Source organism: Boleophthalmus pectinirostris, unplaced genomic scaffold (genome assembly GCF_026225935.1).
Source record: "Boleophthalmus pectinirostris isolate CB_2022bp ecotype Guang Dong unplaced genomic scaffold, ASM2622593v1 HiC_scaffold_6, whole genome shotgun sequence".
NCBI classification, from domain to species: Eukaryota; Metazoa; Chordata; class Actinopteri; order Gobiiformes; family Gobiidae; genus Boleophthalmus; species Boleophthalmus pectinirostris.
Window position 1 is genome coordinate 29,850,032 of NW_026571447.1, and position 21,150 is coordinate 29,871,181.

Here is a 21,150-nt window from a genome sequence, read left to right on the forward strand (position 1 = left end):
TGTTTTCAGTTACAGGTGGTTTTACAGCTCAAAAACAATCCTACGTTTCCTTACAGCAGGGGTCTCCACCCTTTTTCCTCTGGTGAGCTACCTTTACAAAATGAAAATGCCAGAGAGCTACTAATGTTAGCAGTCGCAAGAAACTGAGTGTATATAAGAGCCGCAACGAGCTTTAGATGAGGTACAGATGGATGCCTAGAAAACATTTATTCAGTTATTAGTGCACAAAGTTAGGCATTAAACTTATAGATTTACAATGATAACAGACATTTAATTCCTCATTTGGAGTTCAGCACAATAAGTAAAATTAAAAAATCCTTTGGTGAGCTACTTGGAGGGTGGTGGAGAGCTACTGGTTGGAGAACAATGCCTTACAGCCACCCAACCACCACAACTACCCGACCCCACACAACCAAACATCACAGTCACATGCACACAGTCTCACCCACATGCATACACTCTGACGCATGCACACACACTCGCACACACTAACATGCTAAAATACATACAACTACATAGTAAAACATGTGGCACTCTAGAAAAAAAGGTATTCTGTCTGTTTGTGGGGTCGCCTCTCCACAGATCTGACCTGTAACTTGGTGTGGTTTGGTCTCCATGAACATAGAAAGATTTAGTGCCATATTCTTCCAACATTCCAGACATTTCAGAAAAGCATTTGACGGACCCTCCACCATAAAAGTTACACAGTGTATCTTTAAAGCCCACAAGAGTCCATTTTGCGTAATATTGGGCCTTTAATGATAATTTGTCAGCAGTATGTTTGAAGTCCACTCGAAATGTGCTTGTCAGTTTGTAGAGGAAAGGATTAGAGAGAACAGTTGAGATCTCGATAAAACCTTTTCTTTTACAATCATAATTTATTCAGTTTTATAGCGCTTTTTAAAACCCTCGAAGGCACTTTATATTACATTACTTCTGCCACAGCTATCATGGGGCTGACTGGCATGATAATGAGAAGAATATTGTTCAGAAATTCCTTAAAAGACCATTTCATCAAAAACATACTTTTTATGGTTCATTTGTGCTAGAACTCTTAAGTTTCTATATTACTGTCTCAGAGCAAACAGAGCCATTAAAAACTTAAGCATGTGTTGTTCAAAGAAAATACAAGTGCATTTATCTGGAGGAGGGTCTGTCACCTGTTTGTCTCCATGGAGATGTCATTGCTATGTCTGGAAGGTTCCACAGTATGGCATTAAATAAGCAGCTACAAGATGCATGATGCCGCTGCGTTAAACTAAGATCAGATCTCACAGTCTTTCCATAGTGAATACATGTGATATATCTAATGCCATTCTGTGGAATATTCCAGGCAAAGTAATAATATCTCCATAGAAACAAGCAGGTGGCAGATTCTACACTGGAAAAGTTGCATAGTGATTCTTTAACTATGATGCATAAATGTCACTTTATACTATTGTTTCAGGGTTCCTGCAGTCATGGATATCCTAGAAAATGTCATTTTTCAGGCCCGAAAAAGTCATAGAATTTTGTAAATTTCCTGAAAGTTTTGGAAAAGTCATGGAATTTTAGTTAAGCTAAGTCATTAGGCTATTATGATTATTTCTGAACAGGTGCGCCATTTTTTAAAAGAAGAGACAACAATAAATGCACTGACAGTATTTTCAATGTTAAAAAACTATAATACAAAACCATAAGGTGAGTGGAAAGGTTAACATTTCATATTTAGCCCTAAAAGTCTGATCAATTCTACACATGTAGATACTGTAAAGTCATGGAAAATTCACTATAGGTCATGAAAAAGTCATGGATGGAAAAGTTCTGAAATTTTATCAGTGAAAAAGAGTGGGAACCCTGTTTATAAGCTCTTTGCTGGTTTAATCATAATGTACTTAGTATTTTCGTTTGGGATATCACTAAATTTGACATCTTTTTGTGTACACTACCGGTCAAAAATTTTAAAACACCACAATTTTTCCAGTTTCTTACTGTTTACTGTTGACCAAAACGTATTCTAAACTTTTGATTCATGGAAGTGTTCGCCTTTGGCAGATATAACAGCTGAACACACTCGTGGCTCGTTCTTTTTACAATAAAAATCAAATATCCTTCAGAAAGTTCTTCCCAAGTCTGTTACAGAAGTTCCAATAAATCTGTGACACTTGTAGGTTTCTTGGCTTTCACTCTTCTGTCCAGTTCATCCCAAAACCAGCTCGATGGTGTTTAAGTCTGGAGACTGTGCTGCCAAACCTTTCCTGAGGTAGTTTTGGCAGAGCTTAGACTTGTGTTTTGTATCTTTTATCTTTTTTTTTTAACCTCTGGCTGTTTAGTACTTACCTTTGTACCATTTCAAGCTCTTTATTGGACTTGCACGACTTGAATTGCAATAATTAACTGGAAAAATGAGGGTGTTCTAACTTAACGGTAGTGTATATTGCCAAGATATATTATTGTAAGATTTTGAAGTATGTTCTGTATGCCTATGTTTTTTAAAGTTGCATTGTGTAACTTTTCTGGTAGAGGGTCCACCACCTGCTCATCTCCACGGTGATGAGATTGTTTTCCCAGCAGTATTAAACATTTCTATTTTGCATTTACTCCATTACAGATGTTTTTACTGATTACATATTCCACGAAAAACAAGCGCTCTTACTCTACACTGAGACACCTCTCCACAGACCTTGTATCTTGGCCTAGTTTAGTTTCTGCTTATTTTCTTGGAGGTAGATGAGTTTACTGCTTCATTATGGAACATTCCAGGCAAAGCAATGGCATCTCCACGGAGTCAAGCAATTGGCGGAGCGGGCCCTCCACGAGAAAAGTTGCACAGCGGACCTATGACTAAGTCTGTTTCTCTTGGATTTGATTGGAGGAGAGCGGCGGGGAGTCGGACCAGGTTGAATATGCTTTGGTGTGAGTGAGCGCTTGTTAGCCGTAATGGATGCGTGTAATTGGTGAAGTGCTGATAGCTCTCTCCCAAAAAGATGCCATCAGAGGAGGATTTTCTGTTTCATTAAACCGTGGTCCTGAATAATAAGATAGACATCTGTAGAGAGGGGAGAGAAGGACCGCGCCGAAACCCTGCTTACAGCTCCTGCTTTTGTTGTGCTGTATGATTACTGTATTCATTTGCATATAGCTCCTCGGAGAAGGATCTGCTTGGACAGTTAAATTACAAAAGGAAATGATTTGCCTTCTCTGTTGCTATGAGAGGGGAAAATGATGGCTAGCGGTCAAATGTAGCTATTGGTAATTGAAGACGGAAGCACTGCAGCTGTGTTCAGATCTCTCGGTAATTTCAGTCTTACAGTCAGAGTCATTTGCATAACTCCAAATATCCCTCATTTGTTATAAATATTTGCTGGTAGTAAAAATTATTGAGTTTTATAGTTCCCAGAGATTTGGAAGTAACTTTATAGCAATCTACCCAGGTGCTAGTTAGTGATTCAGTGTTTTTTATTTTAATTCAGCTCTGTGCTCAACCACAGCCACATTCTTTTGTAGTTACCAACAAATCCAAATCCACTTTATTTATATAGTACATTTCACAAACAAAGCGGCTTCCAAAGTGCGGCGCAGAAATCAACAAATGGTATCATTGCTAAAAATTTGATCAGATCTGTTCTAAAACAATAAAATCAGTTTCCTATTAAATAAAAGCAAAACCATAAAATCATGAAATAGCAATTTTTGGAGTGTTTTAAATGATTGGGCAAGCTCTCCCCTCCATAGACTTGACCTGTAACTTGTTCTGCGTCAGCTTCTTGTCTCGTGGTGATATATAAGAATCAGAAAACAGCTTTATTTCCATTGTCAGTATATAACTTTAAGTGCAAACTATGGAACATTCCAGGCAAAGCAGTGACATCTCTCCACCAGAAAAGTTACATCGTGCAGCTTTAATGTTTTACAGTCCTATAGTGCAGAGTTTCCCACAGTAGGGACACACAAGCACTAACCAGGGGGTACTTGAAATGGTTTCAGATGTAAAAGAAAGATGGAACGGAATAGGATATGAATCTAAAAGGTTCCTAGTGATACGATTTACATCTTTAATAATATTTTGTCATTTGTAATCTGTAGGATAATTTTACATAATCATCATTAGAATAACAAATTACAGAAGTTATAAATGGCTATATTAGTAAACAATAGGGGGTACTCACTTTTAATGTCTCATGATGGTGCACTTTGAGCTTTTTGCTGAGTTTTTTTTTAACTACAAATACATTTTGCCTGACATAAGAGTTGGGTTGTTGGAAGTGAAGGTGAAAGTGCCAAACCTAAGAGTTGATTTGCTGAAAGTGTAGAAAGTAAGATATGAATCAATATGAGTTTTAGTATCAAAACTACAAATGGCAAATGAAGTAGCCAAACCTAAGATTTGGGTTGTTGAAAGTGTAGGAAGTCAGATATGAATCGATACTAGTTTTAGTATCGAAACTACAAATGGCAAATAAAGAAACTGAACCTAAGAGTTGGGTTGTTGAAACTGTAGAAAATCAGATACTAATAGATATTAGTTTAAGTATTGAAACTAAGGATAGGTAAATTAAATACTTATCTGAGCAAATATCGATACTGACAGGATCAAATTGGACCTTTCTTGAACAATTTATCTTGAGTTTTATCAGACCACAAGTTATAATGCCCACAAACATTATTAAAATTGTCAGTATTGTCTAAAAAAAAATCTTTCAAAATGATCTTGTGGACGTCAAAATCTGTATCAAGCATCAAGTGTACTCTTAGTATCGAAATTGAGTTTGAAGTTTTTGTGTCATGACAACACTGCCCAAGAGTGTGAAACAACACTTTGGAGGTACACGAGATAAAAACAGCTGGGAAGCACTGGTCTATATCAGGCTGGTCTCGTGTACAAGGCCGGTCTCTTTATGGCCCGGGATCAAAGAGTGTGAAACATGAGGAGAAAGGCACGCACACGCACACCATTACCCACACTTCACATCCACAAGTGCTTACTCATCACCTCTCTCCCTCCTGCAGCACCACTGGCCTGTTTATGTGCCCGGCTTTGTAATGCTCTGATTACTCAAGAGGAGAGCTAGCCCCACCGATATCACCTCTTAGACTTTTTTTTCCCTCTCCTCTCGCTCTTTCTACAATGAATGAACTGCTTATTTACTTGTGATAAACGGACATGACCATCCAATATTAGACTGATCACTGTTGTGGACCAGAAAATGAAGGCGCCGGGGCATAGAGAATCTGTGTAATGCGCAGAGAGACTGAAAAAATCTGCTTGACGAATGCTGAGATGACATGTCGCTTTGCAAGATAGGCCATGTTCACACACACTTTCTCTAGATTTAAAACAAAGGAACGCATAAGGACACACCTAAACTCCCTGTTATCCTGCCAGCTGACACAATTCTGCTCTCGAACAATCTTGCTAATTATAATTGTTAATTAATTCTCTGCCTGCGTCCTCATCAGGAGACTAATAACCTACATTCCCATTAATTAGACCTTCCACCCCGCGCTCTTTTGGCTGGTCTCGGCGTCCCTCTCCAATCGGACCGCAGTCCCCCGCCCCGCCACACAAACAACAGTGAAACAGCAAAGTGATTAGTGACGACTGTGTGTGAGTGATGGGTGTCATGACGCAAAGCATTATGGGAAATCAGAGGGTATAACTGTAGACTGTATATATAAATGGACATGGCTCATACACTAGTCACCGTGTTCTAAATAGGAAGCTCCATCGACTGTCAAGTGTTTAGAATTGACTTTACACTGAAAACGTCACTCTCTCTGTAACTGCGGCACTGAGCCTTGTCATTTTGGTCTTAAAATGTTTGTATTAACCCGCTCTACATGATCCTGGTGTTTTAATACCCTATTTTGTCTGTAAATAAATTCCTATTCCTAGTGTAGAACTCGTTTCCAAATTTGCTCCTATAATGAGGAGGGTCGGTCTGCAGCACGGGCGTTTCAGATGTGCAACAGAAACTCCCTAATGGATATTTCTGTAGAGTGTAATCAACTAATCAGAAAGAGTTTTGCACTTTTCTGCTTTTTCGCCTCTTCTTGGCAAAAGTCTATACTGCCTCTGGTCGAAACAAAGGTGCAACACATGTGTTTCACGAGTTTCACAGCATGAGCCTTGACATTGGCTATTGATAGACTGCATAGCTGTGGTGTTGTTAATTGACTTGTTAACATGGTTGCTTTCATTTTCAGCGTACTTACCGGAGAGGGTCTGATCACATTCTAACATTGTTCTGTTTATGTACATTTACCATGATGCTGGAATTGCTCAAACTGTTCAAATAAATGATACTTACGGACAAAACCTCTTGTGAAACACACGTGTTATCGCTTTGCTTCGACCATTGAAGTTTCTGCTTTTACTATTCGGTTCAATCATAGATGTATCTACATGCATATATGTCTATGGGTTCAGTGCTAACATCAATGTACAAATCTGACTTTGACATACAGTATATGTTAGACCGGATGTTGACAGTTCCTTGTGGAAGGAGAAGAAGAAAACAGGAGGTGCTCCCGTTTAGAGAAGAAACGCCCATTTATGTTCTGCAGACTTTGCTTGCCTTTGTGACTAAAACCAAATGCTGTGGGTTACGTCACACTCCCTTAGTCCACTTCTTTAGAGTCTATGGGTCTAACATAGCAGAAAGCCCAGTGAGCTGACGGTGTATACACAGTAGAAGTTATGTTGGTAAGTTCCATATAGGTGCGAACAGCTTAGGGCACTTGAATAATTCACTTTTGGGGAGTTTTAAAATTATATAATGCAGAGGATCTCAAACTTTTCACACCAAGCACCACTTAAGGGTCTGTACCTGATTTCAAACTATGAGTCAGGAACATGTTTTAGTTTGAACTTATTGCCCCATGACACCGGTGTAACTGTCTGGGATAGTCTCATTGTAGCAGATGTTTCCATACAGTTCCCCATCTCTGCCTGCTATTAACTCTTCTGACGCTCTGGAAAATGCACCAAGACAGAGAATCAAGTGTCTGGGATCGTGCCAGGCAGTTGGTTTCCCATGATTCTTAGTAACAATGTGCCTGAGTGGGCAAAAAAGGTGCCAGTAGCTTCTGTGTTAGATATTACTACCCAAGAAAACGCTATGTAAAATGAATACATTAGATTTTACAGCCCAATTTTTTTCTTTTCTTTTTTCTTTCTCTTATTTAGCAGTTTTTGCGATATTATGCAAGATGTAAAGAGCATCTATCTTGACAAGAATAAATTAAAATCATAACAGGCCCAGATGTAAACCCAGACTCAGACTTAGGACAAAACTTGAACATGAAATTAAACACTCACAGTTTAAGAAATTATCTAGTGGTTCTGAATTTAAAAGAAAAAATTTGTCATTCTAGTATTTCAGGACTTCTTTATGTTCTGTTCTGAGTTTTTAACCATTTCAAAAATTCAGTATTATGAATTGTTATTTGCTCTAAGATAAGTGTCAAGTATGAATGTAGTGTGTGAGTAAGTTATTTGTAGTGTATGGTAAAGACAGCCACGTTTTCACTATTCAAGGCGGCTGTTTCTAGAATTAACTTTCTGAAATTAGTTCCTGTACAGCACTGGTGTTTATGATGTGTAATCTATCTGTTATTCTTAAAGGTGTTGTGTAACTTTTTGGGTAGGGTTGTACACCACCTGTTTGTCTCCTTGGAGATGTATTGCTTTGCTTGGAATTGTCGACATGGCATTTATTCAAGTACAGGTGTTTTTATTGCAAAACACAGGGTTCCCACAGTCATGGAAATCCTGGAAAAGTCATGAAATTTGAAAATGTCATATTCCAGGTCAGAAAAGTCATGCAACTACAGTGTTCTGTTAAGTTATCATTAGGCTGCTTAGATTATTTCCAAACGTGTGCACTTTTTGTTTAAAAGAGACGACAATAAATACACTGACAGTATTTCAGATGTTAAAAAACTATAATCCCAAACCATAAGGTGAGTGGAAAGGGTTAACATTTCATATTTAGCTACATTCTAAAGATGTAGGTGCTGGAAAATTCACTTTAGGTCATGAAAAAGTCATGGATGTAAAAGTTCTGAAATTTTGTCAGTGAAAAAGAGTGGGAACCCTGTTTATAAGCTCTTTGCTGGTTTAATCATAATGTACTTAGTGTTTTCGTTTTGGATATCACTAAATTTGACATCTTTTTGTATACACTACCGGTCAAAATTTTAGAACACCACACTTTTTCCAGTTTTTTACTGTTTACTGTTGACCAAAATATATTCTAAACTTTTGATTCATGGAAGTGTCCACCTTTGGCAGATATAACAGCTGAACACACTCGTGGCTCGTTCTTTTTACAATAGAAATCAAATATTCTTCAGAAAGTTCTTCCCAAGTCTGTTGGAGAAGTTCCCATAAATCTGTGACACTTGTAGGTTTCTTGGCTTTCACTCTTCTGTCCAGTTCATCCCAAAACCAGCTCGATGGTGTTTAAGTCTGGAGACTGTGCTGCCAAACCTTTCCTGAGGTAGTTTTGGCAGAGCTTGGACTTGTGTTTTCTATCTTTTATCTTTTTTTTTAACCTTTGGCTGTTCAGTTCTTCCCTTTGTACCATTTCAAGCTCTTCATTGGACTTGCACGACTTGAATTGCAATAAATAACTGGAAAAATTAGGGTGTTCTAAAACTTTTGATCGGTAGTGTATATTGCTAGTGTATATTCACTTTAGGTCATGAAAAATTCATGGAATGTTTTGAAATTTGGTCAGTGGAAAAGAGTTGGAACATGAGCTGAAAACATGAAATCTTACTGTGAGTGAGATTTCCTCTCCATGGATCTAACCTGTAACTTGGCCTGATGGTGTCACCTGCTTGTCTCCATGTGGACAGATAAGGTTAGTTACATAGTGCACCTTTAATACCATAATAGACATTTCAGATACAGTATATGGAACAGATTGGAAAAAACACTTGGCAAGCTAAATGGAAATTAGTTAAAACATATGACATCTCAACCACTGCGCTCCAGTCCGCCTTGTGTGGTTTTTCACTGTTCTGTTTCTGTCAGAGCTGGACACAGGGCCCACCACAGCCCCCCCTGGAGGCGGAGACGACCTGCTTTCAGACGAGCTGTTTCTGTGCCACACTGCTCTGTTTGCATGGCATTGTTCAAACTAAATTAACATGTTCATTCTCAGGCCTGCTTCTGCTGTCAGCCCCAGACCAGCAGCACAATGTGAGTGTGTTCCAGTGTTGTGTCATAAGATTCTAAGGAGGCCATGGTTTAAAATGGAGATCACAATGTCTGGCCCAGTTGGCGGCTTAAAGACTCCACCTGTGTGTAGATTTTGCCACGTCAGTTACAGAAATAATTACTGGATGTATTTATATGGCACGAAGTTGTAACATAGAAGTGAAGTAGGTCATTACTTTTCTTCATTTGGATTTCTATCAGTTTAGATCACTTTATATTAAATGTTTGTCCTTACACATGTATTAAAGCCACGAAACCTTTTCGTGATTTTTCACTTACAAAAAATTATATTTGTGATTTTTTTTTACTGGATAATTAAAGCAAAATTCTCAATTTGATTAAAATTAAATTCCCAAAAATGAATGCAACCTATTCACTGGCCATGTTTTGGACCTTGGTGAGCTACATATTTTTACTGATGGAGGTCACACCACCTGCTTGCCTTCATGGAGAGGTTTATGCTTGATCCAGCAGACAAAGTTAGAGGTCAGATCTGTGGAGAGGCTGGATGTTAAATTAAAGCAATTAAAACACCTAAATGAAGATTCCAGATTACATGAAATTGACTCTTGTGAGTTTTAAGTCATGTTATAGTGTTGTTGCCTCCTCAGAAACATACATGGAGTGTTTTGTTTCATTCACACATGTTTGAATAATCCTTAGTCAGCCTACATCACTGTTTCCCTAAGACTGGGTCACAAGAGATTTTTTTTTTAAGTCACCTTGTCACGATCTGCATGTAGGTCTGCAATTAGACAGGCTACTTATATAGGCTACTTCTGGATACCTTTTATTGCTGGTTCAGTGACTGTTTTTCATTGTTTAAAACTTGAGTTATACTAATTGTTCAGAGACACGATCACTCAGTCAACAATAAAACATCCTCATTAATGTTCAGTAATGGTCAAATCCACTTTTATTTTGTGATTTACGAATAATGTCTATTGACTTGGGTCGTGAAGGTTTGTGACTTTTAAAATATGGGTCCCCAGAAAAAAGTTTGGGAAACACTGATCTACATCTCCAAAGCTCAAAATGCTTGTTTCAACTTGTGATGTCATGAAGCACTACTTTTCAAGTTAACAGCTATCTTTTACCTTTAGTTAAATTGAGATGGGCAATTCCAGAGCTGGAATTATCCAAATTACTTTAGTGAAGATGTATGGAGTTTAAAAACACTGCGGACTTTTTACCACCTGTTTTACCACATGACATCACAAGGTGGAATAGAGTGTTTTCTATTAAACGTGTGTGAATGAAACAAAACACAACTCCAGGTATTTTTTTGGTGAGGAAACAACGTAACATAGATGTAAGAGAAAACAGAAAATGTCATAATATGGGCCCTTTAAATGCCGAACAGGCAAGCCGATAGTATCCATGGAGACAAACAGGTGCCATAACCGCCCCCAGAAAAGTTACGCAGTGCACCTTTATGCCTCTGCTGTGTCTTTCCACGTTCTCTCCCCTCTCTTGTCCCTAGGTCCTCCTCTCTCCTCCCCCGGCACACGAGAAGACAACTTGGCTGGTGGTTCTGCATCAACCGGTGGCAAAATGGCAGCTTGCGTGGTGTTTTTTAGCCGTCCTCCTTCCCCTTCTCTCCTCGCTCTCCGGAGACAAGTAACCCAGATTTCAAAATGAATCGCTGCCTATTCCCCTCAATCTTTCTCTCTTTCTCTTCCCTCTCTCTATCTCGCTCTCTTCTGGTCCTCCTCTGCGTCTTCATCTTGGAAAGAGACTACCACCACCTCTCCATCCTCCTCATCCTCCTCATCCTGCCTGTGGGTTCACGGATATACTCGACTTCACTCTTCTATCTTTGGTTACTAGAAAGCTCCAATCTCGCCCAACACTTGCTGCTTTGTTTTCGAACGTTGATTACTTTTTAATTTTTCCTCACAACTTTCTACATTTTTTGGAGCTGCTTCGAGTTGGCAAGCTACGAGTGCCACTTTTGGACAATTTAAAAAGGAGCAGCTAAGAAAAGCAAGTGAAGATTGCATCCAGAATTCCAGGTAATTATCTGTTTTTCCTTTGCAACATTTTGCTTTAAGGCTTGATAGACTTACTCCCTCTCCATCTTCTCATTCCCGCCACAGGTTTCTAGCTGCAGGCGTAGTTACAAGCATTTATTTATTCATTAAAATCTGTTTCATGTATCATTTATACAAGCAACGCTGGTATGCTCCCCACACAGTATTTGCTGCTTTGCACTTTTCACAGCACCCCATAGACATCGAGAATTCTCCAAACTTTTTCCCCTTCTCTAAATGGCGCTAATTAATAACAAGGGCGGCCAGGAAGTGGAGAGAAAGAGGCATGCTATATTGGAGCAGGTGCTGGGGGTGTAGTCGACATGGCAACAGGAGGTGCAGCTGACACGAGGAGAGCGGGGGCGGGGGGAGGGTACGGGGAGGTGGAGGTCCGTAAATGGGACAGTAGCGCTAATCGTTCCGAGTTGTGGGTCTCAGAGGAAGGTTCTGTTCCAGCTTTAAATTAACCTCTCTTTCTCCTTCATCGGTAAAGCGTTTCATACTGTAGTGTACGCGCACTTGTCGCCTGGGCAGTGCTTTGCGTCGCTTTTCTGGAGCTTTCTCGACTTCATTCGTAGCCTACTTCCTGTGCACTACCAGTGTAACTGTCTCCTCTCTTGTGGCCACTGCAAAAAAGTCAAATGAAATAGTGTGTGAAATAGCGTCTGGATTTTGTGGTAGTTTTGGATAAAATTGAACTTATTGAGTCTAAATAAAAAGTTAAAAAAGAAAAAATAGTGAAAATAAAGTTACTTTTGACTGAAACGAGGAAACCTAAATTGTGAAAACTGTCAAAAATATGTAGGAATAACTTAAATATCCTTGATCAGTTTACTAAATGAATATAAAGTGGTCTAAATACCAGTACTACAAAATTACAAAGGTTAAGCTCTCTCATAGTTTTGCAGTGTAGTGTCCTTGCTTCGTTCCTATAGCCTAGTTTCCGGCGCTCATTATCCTCCTCTTTTCCAGCAGGTGCGATGTCCACCCCGGTCTCCCCGATGCTCTCCCCTCTGAACCTGGCCTCCCCCACCTCCCCCTCCTCAGCTGGAACGTCTCCCCTCCCCTCGCCCCTCTCGCCCCCTCCCCGCGTGCCTGTGTTCCAGAGGAAGGGGGCGCTCAAGCACAAGCGCATTGTGGAGGTGAAAGACCACCAGTTCACCGCACGCTTCTTCAAGCAGCCCACCTTCTGCAGCCACTGTACTGACTTCATCTGGTAAGACGCTGTAAATGTACAGTACTCTCGTAAAACACAATGGCAAAACATAATATTCAATGCTAGAACGGGGAAATACACAACACACAATTAACTGCACTAACTTTATGCTGTTTATGTTATTGCTTTCCCTGGATTATAATAGTAAATGTATCTATCTTGCATTTATTGTCACTTCCCACTTCCCGTCTCCATAATGGTATAGTGTGGAATGTTCAGTGTAAATAGGGTTTCATCGGTGGTCATCTGTTTTGCAATCAAAACGTTTTTTTTAGCTCAAATCGTTAAATATGAAAATTACTTAAAGGGACAGTCTGGAATTTTGGACATAGAACCTAATTTCCTTGTGAGTCAGAGTGTTTAAGACATGTGGAGACACTTTAAAAAAAATATTCCATCCAGTCCTTGTATTTGCAGAGGTCATTGGTGCTCAGCTAGGGCATATCAATGGCCATAGTTAGGCTGCCACTAAAAACAGTCTTACCCTCTCCACAAAGCACCCGAAGCAACTCTATTATAATGTCAGACTGTCAATGTGAATATCTGTGTTGATAGAATCATTTTAGAAGTAAAACCAACCTTGCATTTGAAGGATTTATGTCCGAGCAGCAGCAGTGAGTTGTACTTCCTGATAGAATGCTTGACAGCGGCGGACTGATATATGAAAAAATAGTCCCTCAACATGCAGCAATTCATGTGATGCAAGGTTAGTTTTATTTCAAACATTATTCTGTCAACACAAACATTCACATCGACAGTCTGGCGTAATAATAGATTTGCTTTGGGTGCAGGACAACTATGGCCATTGACATGCACTAGCCTAGCAAAAGCGACCTCTGCAAATACAAGGACTGGATGTACTATTTAAAAAAGTGTCTCCACACATCTCCAACACTCTGACTCACTAGGAAATTAGGTCCTATGTCCAAAATTCCAGACTGTCCCTTTAAGAACTTGAACTGGCTTGGTACATCATATTGAACCTACCGTAATTTAAGGACTATAAGCTGCGAAGTGACTCAATGCAAAAAGACGACAAAAGCTTTCAGAGGCAATAAAAGCAGACGGCCTGAACTTGATAACATTCTTGAAGACGTGGGCACCTGAGGCTTATATTTAGGTGTGGCCTATGTATGTACAATTTAAAAATGTTGTTAAAATTTAGTTGATGCAGCTTCAATAGTCTGGAAATAACGGTATATTGAAGCACCTACGCTGAACCACTCCTGGACGAATAAGGGAATACGCTATATCTTGGAATATTCCAGTCAAAGTCATAAAATCTCCATGGAGACAAGCTGGTGGAGTCTGCTCACCAGAAAAGATATATAGTATAGCAGAGTGTAATAAGTATATTATGTTATTCAAAAATAGACAAACACAACACAAAGGAAGTGTGTCCATGTCAGCCGCCTCAGGGCTACATATGCAAAACATGAATATATCAAAGCAGCATATTGTATTTATAACACATCCATCACACTGTTATATAATGTGTGATAGACAGTGGAGCTGTTTATATTGTAAAACATGGCACTTTGTAACTTTTCCAGTAGAGGGTTCACTGTCTGCTTGTTTCCATGGAGATGTTAAGACTTGCCCAGATGTTCCGCAGCATGGCATTGTACTTGCCTATCTCCATGGAGACAAACAGAGGGCCTCGCCAAGCCAAGTTAGTGATGTGGAGAGATTTGAAAAAGTCTTTACAGCGCTGTTTCTTATTTCTACACAAAAAACAGGACTAATTTGTTTTAAACAGTTTGCAGTGGTCCAAAGTGATTCCCCATTTACCTTATGCATTCTGAGCATCTTAATTTTTGCTGTGATGTTAATACTAACAACAACTAGCACACAGCTGACTGGTTTTGACCTAAAGAGCTGCTTATACAGTTCATTAGGGACAGTGGCAGAGTCAGCAATTTGGGGGCCTGAGGCGAACTTGAGTTTGGGGCCCTCACTATAATGCACTGTTTTTCTGTTGTTGTTGTTGTTTATATATAGATTTATTATCTGTTTTTCCCCATTGTTCTTGAGACATCCACATCTCCGTTTATTTATTATTATGGTGGATTGGAAACTTGTCTTAATAGTTTGGTCGCCTACTAGATAACCAGAACTGAAAGTAGTTTTATTTTTTTGCTAGTACAATTACATTTTTGTTTATATCATTACACATGTTTATTATAATTTTTTACCATGATTATTATTTAAAAGTAAATTACTCTCATTTAATGTCATATTGAGAGAAAATCTGATTACTCCATTTGGCCATTAGAGGCACTGAGGGTAGTCAGTTGGGGCCCCTCCAGGTTCGGGGACCCTAGATAGCCACCTACTTTTGCCTAATGGTAGCGCCGCCTCTGATTAGGGATGTAATGATATCCAAATCTCACGGTACGATATTTACTGCGAATATAATTGTAGATGGAACACTTTTTTGTTTTTAAATTACCTTGACAATATTTTAGTGTGAATTATTACCGTCATAATCAAGAATTCAAGTAAAAAACATATTTCTTCATGTTGCCAGCACTGAAATGAATCATGGGATATGTTGTTTTCGATTTTTATAAGCTGTTGCTACCATAAAACCATGCATTCACACAAAGGAAGTTGTAATTCGATATATTGTGACAGCCCACGATATTACTGTGAGACTTTTGACAATACCATATCACAATATTTCGGTTACTGTTACATCCCTTCAATATATCTGTAATTGAGCAAGGAAAATTTCGCTCAATAACATGTGAAAAAGTAGGGTACATGACCTTTAATATCAGCACATTCAAATCAGATTATTTTAGTCGATGGTATAAACAAATTCTTACCTCAAAACCATTCAACAGGCAGTTCCTCTGAAAACCTCTGCTCCATCTTCTCTCTGCTGCTTGTGTGTGAGATGGAGAAACCACCCACACTGCTTAGCAACCAACTCTGCCCCATCTGGTCACTACAACCTCACCTCTGCACATGGCACGCCCCCGGGACCTCAATTAAGGCACACGGCTCCACTGTCAATATTTATGCATGTTTCATATACTGTACTGTGGGGGCAGGCCTATTCAAACCTACACACATGCACCCATCCAATCTCCCATCTCAATCAACTGGTTTTCAGCCGCTGGGTTCCAGTTAGGGGGCGGTGGAGAGCTGAAGCCCGTGTAATTTAGCCCGAGGCGCATGCTGGTTAGGTGCAGGGCTAACATGTAACATTCACTCTTGACTTCGTTCCCCATGGGCAATTTAGAAATACCATTCCTTATACATCCATACCTTTGGACTTGGATTGCACCATATTGGAAAATGTTGTGATGGGTGAGATACAGTAGTTCTTAAAAGTCCATATTACGCTATTCTCTGATCTATGTTTTTATAATGTTGTTTCCTCATTAGGAGCATTCCCAGGGTTGTGCTTTGTTTAATTCACGCATTTTTAACACACAAATCCTGCATATTTAGGCCGTGTTCTTCTCTCAAACAGAACACACTCTGCTCTGCCTCATTTGGATAATTCCAGCCCTACAATTTCTAATCTCTTCTAAAGAAACGGTAAAAGGTAGCTGTTAACTACAATATTTTTCAGACTATAAGTCGCTCCGGAGTATAAGTTGTACTAGCCAAAAAATGCGTAAAAAAGAAGAAGAAAAAAAAACATATGTAAGTTGCACCGGACTCGCTAGATCGCACTTTTGGGGGGACATTTATTTTATAAAATCAGCGGACCAGGAACCGACATTTTATCTTGAAAGTAAAGTTATAGTAATGACAATAGAATAAAGAACAGGCTGAATAGGTGTTAATATGTTAACGTAATATATGAACAATTCAGATAACTATAGCATAAACAACAGAACATAAGTTTATCAGAACTCTTGATCTGATTCCAAATCACTACATCCATTGAGTCCATTGAATTCTTCATCTTCAGTGTCACTTCTGAGCAACTCTGTGCAACTTTGGTTGTCACTGAAGTCCAGGGTTTGTCATCCAATGACTTCCAGGAAAGTTGCATGGTGCACCCTCCCAGTATCCATGAAGCTGTGTTCTCCAATCCCGCTTTCTGCCAGTCCCTCACAAGTTTCTCACTCACTCCAAACTTTCTTTCTGCTGCTCGATTACCATTTTCTGCTGCATATTTCACTACTTCCAGCAGGACAGTGGCTTTTTCTGCAGGAGATATTCCCAGAAAAATGAGACACAAGCCTAAAGTGCCCTAGAGCGGCTGTCATATAATTTGCACCGGAGTATAAGTCGCAGGACCACCCAAACCATGAAAAAAAGTGGTTGAACAAAGTTTTTGAACTTTTGGAGAAGATGGAGACAGATTAATAAAGTGTTTCTCAAAACTCCAGGTATGTTTTTGAGGATAGGAAGCTTTACTAGTGTCAAAATAAAATTATACAGACACAAAACCAGGCCTAAATCAATGCTAAATTTGAGGAAAATCATTAATAAAATCAGCTTTTACTAATTCATAAAAACGTCAATTTAAAACCTTGGTGGTACTGCAAAGTCATTAGGTTTTCTGCGATATCGATTAGTGCGTCAGTGAATATTGCATTATCGATTTTTTTGCGATATATTGTTCTGCCCTACTTTGGACACTCAATTCTTACAATGAAGTATCCGCTCTCCATTCACAACAAGTCATATTTGAAAAGCCAATAAGTGTCAATGATGTGAAATATTAGGCCCTGGGTAGATGACATTTTATTGCGGGTATGGTTGGAGTGATTCATTTGCCTATAGTGACTGAATGTTTAGTGTTTGAATGGGCTGTGAGTATTTACCCTGCACTTGACTGCCAATCCCCCCCTCCCGAGTGTAGCTCACCTCAGGCTTAAAGCAGCTGCACATAATCCAATGAACAATGGAAGTGAACCAAACAACATTTTCATATACATTGTACCACAGTACGACATCAAACTGCTGTGCATTCATCTTGAAGGGTCTTGAAAATGATGTCGGCTTTTCTAACTGTAAAGGGACTCGTCTCTCTGCAGCCTCGTAGACTCACCTGCTCATCTCTATGGATATAAATGTGTTTAAAGTCATACTGTGGAACATTCCAGGCAAAATCATAGCTGATGGGGGGCCGTCCACCAGAAAAGTTACATAGTATAACCATGGATCTATAATAAAAACTGGATAAACATTCTCTCTCTGCCCCGGCTCCAGACAGACTAGTGGTCGCTCCAGGTACTGCAGCTCCCGGGAGCTTGACCCCAGAATGAATTCTCCCATAGAAGCACAATGCATTTTTGGGGAATTCAGACTGCCCGTGTTTGGCTGACAGGGCATCCACAACTTTCACAAAGGTCGGATTTGTAGGGATTCTTCTCTATTTTCACAACATAAGCTTTTTAAAATTATTAAATCCTCAAAGCGCTTAAAATTGACCTTTGTAAGAGTTAGCCTAACTTTGCTTTGAGCCACTCTAGCTCTGCACTAGCACCTCTCGATCTGATTGGTCCAAATGCTCCACGCTGTGCACGTTACAGACATCACACGGGTGGGAGGCGCTCGCCCCTATTGAGGAAGCAAATGCGGAAGTGAAAATTATTTTTGGGACCATGCACCAATGAGCACAGGCCACTGAAAACAATACAACGCCACCTTGGATTCATCTTCCAGATTTGATTATAGTTCTATGAGTACAACAGGGTATATTGGGTGTAATATGTTATGCAAGGGTTGAACTTTTTTTTTTTAATCTAATTTTTCTGTCAATTGTTGTTGTTGTTTAAAATTGAGATAGTTGACTAAACATGCCAATGTTCAAAAAGGGAGAAATTTCAGATGTACTGAGAAATATTAATTGCTAAACCAACATGCATTCCACCTTAGGGAAACTAAGGGTCAACATGCTTTATTGACAGACAAAGATAAGATCATTTGTTGTTTGCAGAAGAATCCCATTGCAATTTGCTAATTGTGCCCATATTGTAATATCAGTTGAATAGGCTGTATTCACGCTTTTACATCACAAACCAGGAAGACATTTGGAAAGATGCGTTTACAACTTCCAGTGTAGTTACCGACACTGGGCTCGCCTAACATGGATCTATTATAACCGGCTGTGATAAAACCTACTGAAGTAAATGTGATCAGCGGTAAAATGAAGCCTGCATATGTATGTGCTGTTTGGAATCATCTTGAATTTGGCATCTCTTCTAATCGCATGAACCAGTGCGCTCGGAGTTGTGTGTCAGTGGGGAAATTAGGAAAGCTGAGGTATGGTTGTAATTGTTGATTAGCTGAACATAACAGAACTCTACAATGACATTTAGATGAAAAAATTGGGCTTGGGAAGTTGTAATTGCATCTTCCTAAACGTCTATTGCTATTACTCATCCCGCCATCCTGCTCACTACTCCCCCTACAGTCTGCACACAGAATACTCACACTCCTCCAGCTTCATTGTCTGTTTGTGCGTCGTAACAGCGTTGTTGTGTAAGCGGAGATGACTTTGTAGCTCACAGTATGAGCGGGCGAGCGGGCGCGGGGTGGACATATGGTGGGCGTGTTTTCAGATGTGGGGCAGAGCAGGTGCCAGCAGCCTCAGGGAAACTCTCGGGACATTTCTCCAACTGTCTGTGGCTCTGTGGTCATTCATGGCATTTAGTTCAGGCTGAAGCAGTTTCCTTTACAAAGATGTCACTGCGGCCGCTCCTCAACCTGAGCTCTCACTTCTTCCCCGCGGTGGACTGTGACATTAATTAAAGACTAAGGAACATGGCCAATACAAGGAACATCATTATTCAGGGGACTTCTGGTTTTACATTCTTCATTACTTCTCTCTGGCATTTATCAACTCTGTGAAAAGGTTACAAATCTGTCACAGTTTGATGGTAAAAAATATCTCCAATTATGTACAAAATTAGAAACAAACATAACTGAACTTTTGAAATTGAGTTCATTGTTATCATAAAACACTGTCTTCTTCACTAAAGCCTCTTCAAAACCTCATGTCACGTCAAAACCGAAAACTTATTGATGCTTTGTCTGCTGTCGTCAATATTTCCTGGGGTGTGATGCTAACTGATGGCACTGCTCTGTCTGAAGCTTTGTTACTCAAGTTAGACTTTAATCCGAGCTTTGTTTTAACACAATCAGGCAAGAAAGAGTTGATTTAGCCGGAACTATAATAGGTGAACTGATTTGTGCTGTTAAAGGTGCATCGTGTAGCTTTTTAGGTAGAGGGTCCGCCAATTAATTGTCTCCATGGAGATGTTACAGCTTTGTCTGAAATGTTCCAAAGTGTGCCATAAAAATCTGTAATATTTGATGTTTTTTACCTCAAAATGTTGCAGAATCATGTTATTAACTTTAACGCCGTTCATAATCACCTACAGAACATAAATCATAGACTACAACACATGAACCAGGACTACACCAGGACTGGATCAGGACTAAACCAGGTCTAAACCAGGACTAAACCAGGACTAAACCAGAGCTGAACCAGGACTAAACCATATCTAAACCAAGACTAACCCATGACTACACCAGGACTAAACCAGGTCTAAACCAAAACTGAACCAGGACTAAATCAGGTCTAAATCAGGACTAAACCATGACTACACCAGGACTAAACCATGTCTAAACCAGAACGGAACCAGGACTAAACCAGGATTAAACCAAGACTAAACCAGAACTAAACCAGGTCTAAACTAAAACTGAACCAGGACTAAACCAGGTCTAATACAAGACTAAACCAGAACTAAACCAGGTCTAAAGTTTAGACCTGGTTCAGTTCTGGTTTAGACTCTAAACCAGAACTGAACCAGTACTAAACCAGGACTAAAAGGACAGAAAATTGGTTAGGAAAGGCTGAGATTCTGTGCGATGACCGAAGTTTTGCGAGGATTCACATGGGTCGGAGGTACATTGTCAAGGTGGCCACCTTAACTATAAAGTGTTGCGGGAAACATTGGTGTAGTCGCCTCTCCACAGATCTGACTTATAACTTGGCCTTGGCCTTGTAACATCACTTGCTTGTTTATGTATTTTGAAATGGATATGTTTAATCCATGCTGTAGAAAATTCCAGGCAAAGCAAAAACATCTCTATGAAAACAAGCTGTTGGCGGATCCTCTACCAGAAAAGTTACACAATGCACCATTAAGCAAGTCATTCACACATAAAATTAGAATCACAAGTTTTAACAAACATTAGCAAATAGTCACACTTAAATCACATAGTCACACTTAAACAAGACCATAAACACTTGGATTGATCACAGGCTCCTGAACATGTGCTGATTAAAGCCATTTTGGATTTTTTCTTGACTTACCAGACGATCTTAAAAGTTGACTGCATTGTGTGTCCATGGTAACTGCTGTCCACCATACACATACATGCAGAACCTCCCCAGCATGGCTTTAACTTCTTGGGTTCTTTTTAAAGACAATTCAGTGAAGTGTATGTACCTTGTTGAAATGTTTTGGCTGCTGCTGCAAGCCATCTTCAGAACTGTCACCTGTGTTGGTGGTGACTTGTCGTAGATCAGCTGGTGTTATGTCCTGTCAGCCTGATGGACCTGGTGGTTCAACAACAAGTTCAAACGCTGGATCAGGGAGGCCATTGAAATCAGGAAAAGAGGCACAGACGGCATTAACCATGATGACAGAGCATTCCTCCTTTTACACACCTGGGACACCCTCCTCCTGAGAACACCGGGCGACGGGAGG

The 21,150-nt window shown here is 39.7% G+C and overlaps 1 protein-coding gene across 1 annotated transcript in view; it reads left to right on the top strand.

Annotated features, from left to right (window-relative positions):
- The first annotated feature begins 12,221 nt into the window (after window positions 1–12,221).
- prkcg (protein kinase C, gamma) overlaps window positions 12,222–21,150 on the top strand; it is a 74,343-nt gene continuing 65,414 nt past the window's right edge. Inside the window, exon 1 of the mRNA XM_020927935.2 lies at window positions 12,222–12,457. Coding sequence (XP_020783594.1) covers window positions 12,222–12,457 — 236 coding nt within the window. The remainder of the gene's footprint in view (window positions 12,458–21,150) is intronic.